At 36.4% G+C, this 11,875-nt stretch overlaps 1 protein-coding gene across 1 annotated transcript; it reads left to right on the forward strand.

Annotated features, from left to right (window-relative positions):
- The first annotated feature begins 3,847 nt into the window (after positions 1 to 3,847).
- On the forward strand, positions 3,848 to 10,992 carry LOC115982111. The gene is made up of 2 exons (XM_031104630.1): positions 3,848 to 4,035; positions 10,373 to 10,992. Exons 1-2 carry the CDS (start codon positions 3,895 to 3,897, stop codon positions 10,466 to 10,468), a joined length of 237 nt encoding a protein of 78 aa, XP_030960490.1. The 5' UTR covers positions 3,848 to 3,894; the 3' UTR covers positions 10,469 to 10,992.
- Positions 10,993 to 11,875: the final 883 nt, after the last annotated feature.

Consider the following 11,875-nt stretch of genomic DNA (forward strand, 5'->3'; position numbering starts at 1 on the left):
AAATCATTTTATTGCAATACCAGTAATTGTTTGAGAAATCCAATATGTTCATATCTCTATAGAATAGAGAATAGTAGAAACCAATTTTATTACAACTACTTAAATTGAGTTGACTTAATTCCGTACAATTACAAAGTATAGCATGAAAGATAATGGAATTAATTGTTGTAATTTTTATTTTCTTTCCATGTTTTGAATTTCCATGTTTTTATTGTTGATGAGAAATTAAGGCTTAGTTGCACAATATGTGTAAATTCTTCAAAATGCTACTTTAAATAGTAAGTCAATGTGTCTCTTACATTTGGGTATTAGTTAGAATTATTTTCAAATGATTGTACCAATAAAAGTGAATGTGTATAAATTTTGTTTAACGATGCACGGATTAGTGACTAGTAAATAATAATATGAAACTTAAATATATGCCCATTATCAAAAAATTCAAAATCAAACAAAACTACAAATAAATCTATTTCAAAGTCAACACGAGTATAAATTATTTCAATACTTCAAAGCTATCACTCAAAATAATGAAGGCACTTCAGTAACCATATTCTCTTTTGACCTTCTTGCAACAACCCCATCAGGGTTTTTTTTTTTTTTTCATATAAATATGTTGTGGTGAAAATTTCTTCAAGCTTAAGCCACAAAATTTTATGCAATTTATATTTAAATAAATTTATTCTATAAGTTCATAATAAAAACCGTGTAATGCATGGGTCTTCAAGTAATACATATATATATATATATATATATATATATAAAATTGATTAATTATATTATAGTTGTAATCTCAAAACGATAAACTGGAGCCACAATATTTCATTTCCTTAGCAAAATTGGAACGGACCTCGGTACTATATTGATAACTTGCACTTGTATCGTTGCAACATAACCAAGTTTTTAGGCTTGCTAATGCTAAAGTTTTCTAGTAGATGCAACCCACCACATTTTGTTCATCGACTAGTCAAAGGACTTATTAAGGCCCCAAACATGAGGTACATGGCTTAACATTATATCATGTCTAGCATTTCACTTCAAGCCGTTGGACAAATGAGTCTTCACATTATGGCTTACTTAGTTTAGGTGCAAGAAAAGAAACAAGCGTGGGCTTAAACCTAAGAATGAAATGACCTAACAAGTGAAGCATCACACATGGGTAGCTTAACCCACGCTTATGCATTGCACTAGGATTGTGCAAAAAATTGATGCATCGAATGTATTGACTGAAACCACATTAATTTGACATGTTTAGGCATTTTTGTTGTTGTGCGGTGCAGTTTATTTATAATTGATTTTGGTTTTTGGTGAGGATGTGGCCATGTGGGGTTTAAAAATGCTAGACCAAACCGCATTGAAATCGACTGACATGTATTAGTTTAAGCACAACATGACACTTACAAGTGCATTTAACTTGGTGGTTATAGCCTTATTTTTTCAAGCCCTTGTGTCACTTTGACATCTCCGTCATTAAGCTTCATGGGTTTGCCTTTTCATTCTGGATAAAGTTTAGCTACAAAACCAGTTGTAGCCTAAGGCTACAAACTGCTCTAATAAAATGACATGTGTAAAAAATAGCATGTGCATTGCACATGATTACTTAACCCAACTAACCCTAGTTTACTCACCACCTATTAAAAAAATAAAAAATAAAAAATAAAAAATAAAAACTAAAAACCTAAAAAACCAAAACAACCAAAACATAATCTCTCTCTCTCTCTCTCTCAACGAAGAAACCCAGACATTGGGTCAACTATTAGAGATAAGTTGCTGAGGAGCTCCAAAATCAACGAAGAAAACCAGCTCCCACCGGTCCCAAACCCTCCTGTCTCCATCGCTGGCCGGCCATCCCAAACCCTCTGTCTCCACTGTTGGCCAACCTCAAATCCAGTATTGTATCCACCGCTGGCCCACCACCTCAAATCCTATACTGTCTCCACCGCCGGCCCACAACCTCAAATCCAGTAAGCTCAAGTTCCTCTTCCCCTCCATCATTCCTGAAGGTATTAGAGCAACTTCTCCCTTTAGCCACTCCTTTTTGCACCCTCTCATTCTCAACCCTTGTTCCTTCCCCAAAATTTTGGGCTTCACTTGTCAATTTCAAATCATCTTCAAGTTTGTCATGTTCTTTGGAAGAACCTTGCTGGTACCCTAATGGAGTAGGAACTATATCAGAATCAAGAATCTCAACTGCCGTAAAGCTTGATGAACCACTGACAGAAAATGAAGCTCCCAAACTACTTTGTGAACTACAAACGATTCCACAAGAAACGATTCCACATAGGAGGCTATGGGTTGGCCGGCCGGTGGTGGAGACAAGAGGATTTGGGTTGGCTGGCTGGCGGTGGAGATAGGAGGCTATGGGTGATCAGTTGGAGCTAGGTTCTGGGTTACATTTTACAGAGAGAGAAGTCCATGAGAGAGAGAGATCATATGTATAGACTTTTTTTTTTTAGTTTTTATTTTATTTTTTATTTTTTTAATAGGTGGTGTAGTTAACTAAGGTTAGTTGGGTTAAGTTTACTTAACTAATCATGTGCAATGCACATGCTATTTTTTACACATGTCATTTTATTAGAGTAGTTTGTAGCCTTAGGTTACAACTGGTTTTATAACTAAATTTTGTCCTTTCATTCTTATCATTATCATTTTCTTAGAGAAAATGTTTGTTTTGTTCTTGAGCCTAATTTACTCGTTTGTCTTGATGATTTCCTTTTTTTTCCTTCAATCATAAGGTTATTTTGAGTTTTTCCATTTATTCACTTTGGTTTTTTTTTTTAATTAATTTTTTTAATAACTTTTGTTTCTGATCACTTTCTTGGATTTGCTTATATCTGAAGTGTTTGTCGACCGCATTGAACCATGACTTTCATGTTAGTATGATGTGGTTTTGTGGGTGTATTGGTCAGTTTTGGTTGCCAAAATAGAAAAATTAGGGGTTCGTTTGGATTGAACTTATTATTGCTGAAACTGAAAACTGAAAACTGAAAACTTTAATACATGAACAGTGCTGCTACAGTGATGAACAGTGATTTTTGTCCCCTGCACAGTGAACCCATGTGATGTTACTGTTCATGTGCAGGGGGAAAAAAAAATCTGAAAACACAAACTGAAAAAATGTAGATGCCCACCCTAAACACTCACTAGGAGTCTTGGTTTGGGTTGAAAATTTTCCTTAACACTAGCCGTATTGCACCGAACACACCTCTACATTACACTCTGAAAATCCTCAAAAAGATTTAAAAAAAAAAAAGGAAAATTACATTTTAAACCCTATTGTTTTAAAATTAAAGAAATTAAACCATAAAGTTTGAAAAGGTAACAAATTCTCATTAAAAAAAAAAGTAACAAATTAATCCGTACGCAATTAAGTACTATTATATTGTATTTGAAATTTTGCGTGTGTTTTGCTCAATTCATGCATTTTGCGTTTTTTAGTGGATCTCATGGGTATTGTTCACGAACTACCAAACTCAGTAAAACGCAGATTTTTAGGCAAAAATTTAGGTCTCACAGCATTGTTCACATATTTAAAAATTATTTCGCTATAATGTTTTCAGCAATAAGTTTTCAATTTTTAGCAAATAAACGGTATCTAAACATACCTTTAATATATGGATTGAGAATTTAATTTGTTATTGAAAACTCAAAATTTCATTTGTTACTTTTGAAACTATAATAAGGTTTAATTTGTTACTTTAAAAAAAAAAAATAGGTATAATTTTTTAGGTTTCCCAGATAAACTATATGGATTAAAATGTACTCCAATTCTTTAAAAAAAAAAAATAATGAAGGTTTTGTATGCAAACGGTGTCGTTTCCCCTAGTACTAGTAAACTAAAAGCTCCAGACTTGTGCAGTGTAGTGAACACAGCCAAAACCCAGTTGAGAGAGAGAGATGGGTCCTGGAGCGTTCTGGGGGACGAGAGTGATGGAGATAGTGAAGAAGCACGACTCGGGAGGTCTTGTCTGGAAGCGAATCAAGCTCACCACCACTCGTAAAGCCAACGCCAAGAAGCGTCTCCTCCGCGTTTGGCAGGTCCCCCCCTTTCTCTCTCTCCCATTTTATTAGGGTTTATTTATATAACTTTCACAAATGGGTATAGATTGTGATTCTGATTTTGAAATTATAGAGCATTTACTTTGATTTCGACTGTATGTACATCAATGTGAGATTGTCAAAAACAAAAATGGTGGATTAGTTTTCGAAAGCATAACATTAAATAGGGGATCGCTATTAATCATAAGAAATGATTCATTTTTAGTTGAATAATTTAAGATTATCGGCTGTTGATTTTATTGGACAATGTAACTACTTCATAAACTAGTTATTGTATATTTTGTACTGTTACAGAAATTTTGGTTTGTTTTCTGTGTGTTCATCGTTAGTTTTTGTTCCTTCTATCATTTGAACTGACTTCTGACCAACCCACAAAAAAATAAACATATCTCTAAGTTGATAAATACATTCTAGATGTCTCTGTGCTTGAAAGTGGTAATGAGGGGGGTGCTTGTGCCAAGAATTTCAGTGATGGGGAGTTATTTATAAACTTAATCAACGGATTAGTAGCAAAAAGCCGTATGCGTCTGTGTGTGCGCACACATTTATATATATAGGGGTTCAAATTGGATATGGTGTAATTTTTCCAAGTTTCCACCTTATTTCAGTTTTCACTAAATCCAACATTGAGGAGAAAGCCTTATTTAATCCGCCAATTGGATATGGTCTTGATAGTAGATTTGATATTAGGTTTGCCAAGTCTTATGCAAACTAGATTGGGAGAAAACCTATGACCATGTAAGCTGGAAGTTTTTTATTTGATTGTTGGTCTGATCTGGGTTTGGGGAGAAATGGAAAAGCTGGATACGGTTTGTATATCTAAAGTGAGATTCCAATTATGGTGAATGGTAGTTCTAGCAGGTTCTTTAATAGCTCCAAGGGTTTACATCAAGGGATCCTTTGTTGCCATTATTATTTAGTGATGGAAGCACTAAGAAAGCTGCTGGATAGAGCAGTGGATAGGCAGTATATATCTGATTTCCAAGTGGGGTAGTAGCTCTTCTGTCAGCTTATGGTATTTCATCTTTTGTTTACTGACGTGTGATAACAACCCTGAGTCCCTGAGCAACCGTGCAATTTAAAATGTGTGCTATTATGTTTTGAGGAAGTTTACAAGTTAAAAATAAATTTAGGAAAATCTGAATTGGTGCCAGTTGGTGCAGTACCAAAGGTGGAAGCTTTGGCTCAAATACTTGGATGCAAAATGTCCAAGGTACCATTGAAATATTTGGGGTTGCCTTGCCTCTGGGTTCTTGATTCAAATCTAGTGAGTTTTGGAACCCAATATTTGAGAATATGAAGGAAAATCACCTGGGTGGAAGGTGTATTTGTCAAGGGGCAGTAGGTTCACTTTAATAAAGAGCACACTTTCTAGTCTGCCTAGATTTTTCCTTTTGCTCTATCATGTCCCAACTTTTGTTGCTAAATGGATTGAGAAGTTGCAAAGAGATTTCTTATGGGGTGGTTTAAGAGATGATTTTAAATACAACCTTGTTAATTGGAAGAGCATTTGTGAAGGTTTGTCACAAAGAAAGATGCTCTTTGGAGGCAAGTGGTGGACAAGAAGTACGGAACTAGGTGGGGTGGATAGTGCTCAATGGCAATCAGAAGCCCCTATGATTTTTATTTATGGAAGCATATCAAAAGGGGTTGGGGTAAATTTTCTAAATTCATTTCCATTGAAGCTGGTCATGGTCTCAATATTTGCTTTCGCATGATGGGTGCTGTGGGGATGGAGATCTGAAAGAGACCTTCCCAGTTTTATATAAAATTGCTCAAAATAAGGAGGCTACTTGTTAGGAATCTGGTGGTTCCTAACGGGATTGGATGGGAATTATAGGGGGATTGATGGGAATTGTAGGGAAATTGACTTAATTTGAGGTAGTCACCCTCCATAGAGAAAGAGAGAGATTAAGAGAGAAAGAGAGATGCACTAATGCAAATTGGTTTTTTTTTTTTTTTTTTTTTTTTTTTTTTTTTTTTTTTTTGATAAGTAAGAAAGATGTATATTCAAGAAGCTACCTCATGAAAAAACATAAGACAGAACAAAGAGTACAGTGAAAGAAACAAACAGATAGAAAAAAACAACAAAACAAACAAAAACCAACAAAGAACTAATTACAAAGGAGAGAACTAAGGAACACAGGGAGAGAATCACTAGAGGTGAGTCCCCAAGCCCTAGACCAATCAAAAAGAGAACCACTAAAAGAAGCAAGCAACTGGTCATCGGATTTGTCCCTGTCCTCGAAAGTTCGCCAATTTCGCTCCCTCCAAATACACCACATTAAGCACAACAGAGCTAAATTCCAAATGCTAGAAGAGTGCTTTCCAAACCAATTCCATCAACCAAAAATCGTATTTACAACCAATCTTGGCAAGACCCAAGAGATCCCAAAAGATCTAAAAACCAAGCTCCACAACTGATAAGCTTTTTCACAATGGAGTAGCAAATGATTCACCGTCTCCCCATTACAACGACACATAATGCACCAGTCAACAAAATCAAAGCCTCTACCTCGCAGAATGTCCCCTGTAAGAATCTTCTCCCAAGTTACAATCCAAACAAAGAAAGAGACGCGCGGAGGAGCCTTAACCTTCCAAATACCTTTCCAAGGAAAGGTAATAGGCAAGGGACTTCAAAGCTTATTATAGAAAGAGTGGATGTCAAAATCCCCCTTCTTTGACAACTTCCATCTCATACGGTTTCCGTGCTCAGATTGAGGTAAATTAGAACCCAAGGTATGAAGGAATTCATCCACATCACCCAACTCCCAATGCAAATTGGTTTATTCTTCAATTGATATCTAATGTTGAATTACAATCATGTATTTATGGGAAACTAGCTCTAATGTCATTGGCCCACATGGCTCAAGATAATTGGCTACTTAATTCAACATGTGCTCTATGAATTAAGCCATGTGTTAAATGAGCTACATGTGCTCAAATCCTAACTCATTCTAATCCCAACCAACTAGCTAACTACCTAACTAAAGGGATTACAACAATTATTTCACATTCCTAACATTTTCCTCCTCTTGAAAACACCTTTCCCACAAGGTGTTGTTGTGAAATGACACCTTCATTAGGGGAAACCAGCCACTAACCCAATATGCCAAAGCATCTTGACCGTTGATTACATGAACAACTCCAAAGCAATTAATCACAGCCCATGACATAGGAGCATAACGCAAAGAAGTCGTATTGAACTTAACCTTCAGCAATATAGAACTCAATTTCTTATAAAAATTGTGATCATCTCGGCTATGGAATCCATCATTTATCCCACAACTACCACCAAGAAAAGAAGCATCTAGTTCCTTGGCTTTGTGATAGCCACTAATGAGCAAGATGTGGCCCCCATAGCAAAGTCTAAATTCAATGGAATTGCCACCAACATGAATGACTGTTAAGTCCATGCCTTTATTCTTGATTACATGACCAGCCCCATTTGTTGAAGCATGAGTTTGGCCAACATCAAACACCATTGGATCACTTGTATTCACACCAACAGTGTGTTCTTGCTCCACACCAATAGCAACAGGTTAATGTATTGCGGATTCTTGGTCAGTCGAATCAAGAGATTGTAGCTCCTCTTCCGTCATATTCTCAAGAACTTCTTGCAATCTTGAGAGCTCTTCATTCATGGCCTTGTTAGATCCAGCCAAGGCCTTGACTTTCTTTGAAACAACCTTGTGAGATTTTGTCAAGGCCTTTACTTTCTCTGAAACTTCATTCACCATTTGTCGTAAGTCTTTCAAGATTTCTTGCCGGTCATATTCATCCGTCTCAAGATTGACGGCTTTGATACCAAATGTTAGGAATCTGGTGGTTCCTAATGGGATTGGATGGGAATTATAGGGGGATTGATGGGAATTGTAGGAAAATTGACTTAATTTGAGGTAGTCATTCTCTATAGAGAAAGAGAGAGATTAAGAGAGATGCACTAATGAACTAAGAAATTGGTTTATTCTTCAATTGATATCTAATGTTAAATTACAATCATGTATTTATGGGAAACTAGTTCTAATGTCATTGGCCTACATGGCTCAAGATAATTGGCTACTTAATTCAACATGTGCTCTATGAATTAAGCCATGTGTTAAATGAGCTACATGTGCTCAAATCCTAACTAACTCATCCTAATCTCAACCAACTAGCTAACTATCTAACTAAAGGGATTACAATAATTATTTCATATTTGTAACACTATTGTAGCAGATTATATGTGTTGGAAAGCTGGTCATCTTTATTGGAATTTCACTTTTAATAGGGATATCTAGGACCGGGAACTTACCACTTAACAGATTTCCTCTATCGTATCTTCTCTACGAAGGTCAATAGAGAAGCTAGAGAATATTCGGGGGCGACCAACAAAGAGCAGTTCATTTGAGGTAAAATTTTATTGTTTAGAGCTTATTGCTGGAAGTGTGCAGTCGTTCCCTTGGAAAGGTATTTGGAGGGTCAAAGTTCCTGTTAAAGTAGCTTTTTTTACCTTGAAACTGGCCTTGAGGAAAATTTTGACATTAGACAATTACATTGAAGAAATATTATTGTCGTGGAATAGTGTTGCATGTGTAAAAAGAATGGGAATCAGTGGATCGTTTGCTTCTACACTGTGTTGTGGCCATAGTGTTAAGCATATTTGGGTTGTACTGGGTCATGCCTAGAAGGGTAGTTGATAACATTGGCTTGTTGGAAGGGGAGCTTTGCTAAACATCAGAATGGTGATATTTGGGCTGCAACTCCTTTGTACATAATGTGGATTATCTGGAAAGAACAGAATAGGGGGATGTTTGAAGGAGTCGAACATACTATGTTAGAACTTTAGGAGATTTTATTTTAAAAATAAATTGTTACGTACTTTGTATGATTGGATGACTGCGCTAAGTGGCCATTCTTTCTCTTCTTTACCTGATTTTATAGATTGTTGCTCTTTTAGTTGCCATTAAGTACACATCCCGTGTACTTGTCTGTATTCTTGGTTTTCAATAAAATTCTTACCCATAAAAAAAATCTGAAATTTCTGCATCTTCCCTCTCAAATTCGCTGCCTGAGTGTGTATTGGTCCTGCAGTATGTATGTGTATGACTTGGGGTTATAACTTATAAGTCAAAGAGTATTTACCAATCACAGATTTGCCTCCCCCACCCCCCTCAAAAAGTCTAGTGCCACAAAAAGTGGCACAACTTGCCTACGTGGCAAGTTGTGAGTGGTGAAAAAAAAGTGGTGGGTCCACAACTCTATCACTCACAACTCACCACTGGAATGGGGGAGGCGAGAACATCTTGATCGAAAGCTCTACTGTTCTGAATAGTGGGCAAGTTGTGGCACTAGACTTTTTGCACTCCTTCCCCCACCCCCCTCAAAAAGTCTAGTGCCACAAAAAGTGGCACAACTTGCCTACGTGGCAAGTTGTGAGTGGTGAAGAAAAAGTGGTGGGTCCACAACTCCATCACTCACAACTCGCCACTGGAATGGGGGAGGTGAGAACATCTTGATCGAAAGCTCTACTGTTCTGAATAGTGGGCAAGTTGTGGCACTAGACTTTTTGCACTCCTTCCATTGTATGGAGTCGATGACAAAAAAAGTAGCAAGATATTGAGCACACTATATTCTTTCCTTCATCTCTGTCCTTTCCAACCAAACAGTTATTTCCTGTCACTTTTCATATTTTCATCTTTTGCATTTCTCAAATTCCTATCAAACCATATTGACAAGAAGTTGACACCATCAGCCCAAGGAAGTCCAAACTGAGATGAACATTTTTAAGAAAATGAAACTCCTCAACAAAGTATGGCATAAGAAAATATTTGAAAAGAAGAAAAAAGAAAGCTCCTCAACCCCTATTTATTGGATGTCTCCATTGGAATATAAAGAACATGTAATCCAATGGTGGAATTTTCAAAATACTAATCCAATAAAAATTTATTTTGGTGTCGATGTGTATTTCAGTTGCAAATTGAGTTTCTCCTGGATCAAGGCAGCCAATTCAATCGAAAATGCACCTTTATTCTTTCATACTTACTTTCATAGCTCTACCAGTTGCTTGTTTCAGTTGATTTTTCTTCCATTTATATGCATGTGATGCTGGGTGGCTCCTATGAATATTTCCTTAAAAGCAGAAAAGAAAAAGAAAGATAGGTTTACATAAATGCTTTGTTCCATGTGCCACTGTATTTACAGAGCCTCAATGTGCATATTGCCTTTGCACTCCTGATTGTGTTTTGCGATTAAGCATCTTGTTTTGTGGATTTTGAGATTATTTTCAAAATTGTCAATGACTGAAATCATGGATATGCTTCCCCCACTTTTGCAGAATGAGGCTGTCCTAAGGGCTTGTTCTGAGCCACCTCCTTCAAAAAATTCTGGGGGTAGTACTGATGTAGCTGGTGATAAAGACAGCAGCAGCTAAATCAGGGAATGAAATGAGTAAGAACAATAGGCAAGCCTGAGAGGAGTACTTTGGTGATTCATGGCTTCGTAGTGCCATTTTTGATTCATTTGAAGTTTACCATTTAGACTTCATGTGGGTATTACAACTGACCACCATTTTGATCTTTCTTTATATAGGTTCATTAGTGTTGTGTGTATCTTGAAGAAGAAATTGTTTGGAAGCTTTTTAGTTGGTTAAAATGCAAAGTCTTATATGATCTTGGGTTTTGCAAAGTCAATAAGAATATCTGAAGCTCGCTTGCTAATGATGTGCATCACAGTTTGAGCACATAACTGAGAATAGTGGCCTTTCTTAAGTTAGGTTTATTATAACTGACCACCATTTTTATGATATAGGTTTGCTAGTGTTATGTGTATCTTGAGGAAGGAATTGTTTGGAAGCTTTTTAGTTGTTAAAATTAAATGCAACTAGAGTCTTATATGATCCTGGGCTTGGAAACTTGATGAACTTCAGTTAGTCAATAAGAATATCTTTGAAGGACACTTGCTAATGATGTGCATCGCAGTTTGAGCTTACCAGTTTTATGGTTGTTTAGCTGCATACTCTATATCTTTTTGTCGACGACATCATGAGCACATAACTGAGAATAGTTGCTTTTCTTAGCATAGGTTTATTATAACTGACCACCAGTTTGATCTTTCTATAGGTTTATTACTGTTATGTGTATCTTGATGAAGGAATTGTTAGGAAGCTTTTTAGTTGTAGGATAAAATGCAACTATAGTCTTATATGATGCTGGGCTTGGCAACTTTTGATGAACTTAAGTTACTGAATAAGAATATCTGAAGCTCGCCTGCTAATGATGTGCATCATGGTTTGAGGCCTGCCAGTTTTATGGTTGTCTAGCTGCATACCCTATTATCTTTGTGTCAATGAAATCATGAGCACATAACTGAGATTAATTGCCATTCTTATCTTAAAACTACAACTGGATCACATATTTGTCTCTGGGACCTAGTTTTAGGTTGTTTTGTAAGACCGTATATAACTGAAAGTTTTACTTTTTAAGTGCAACAGCTGCAAATTTTCTGGTGGAGTAAGCATTTCCGTTGATGTCAATTGCAGAAGTAACTTTGCTTCTGTATGATTGTTTTGAATCAGAGTTTTCGTGCCTCATACAAAGTTTAGTTGCTTCATAGATATATATTTGGTGGCATTTTCTTGTCAAGTAGAATGCCCTCCTAAGTTGAAGGCTAAGATGAAATCTTATGCTTTTTTCATGGGGAATCCCAATCATAAATAGGTAGGACAAAACTGAATCTTGAGGTTCGTTGATGTGGTCCATTTCGGTGTTGATGAAAAATGCGGTTAGATAGATCATAGATGTGTGGACACGGAAACCACCGAAAGAAAGGTTGAAAATTC

Source organism: Quercus lobata, chromosome 3 (genome assembly GCF_001633185.2).
Source record: "Quercus lobata isolate SW786 chromosome 3, ValleyOak3.0 Primary Assembly, whole genome shotgun sequence".
Lineage (NCBI taxonomy): Eukaryota > Viridiplantae > Streptophyta > Magnoliopsida > Fagales > Fagaceae > Quercus > Quercus lobata.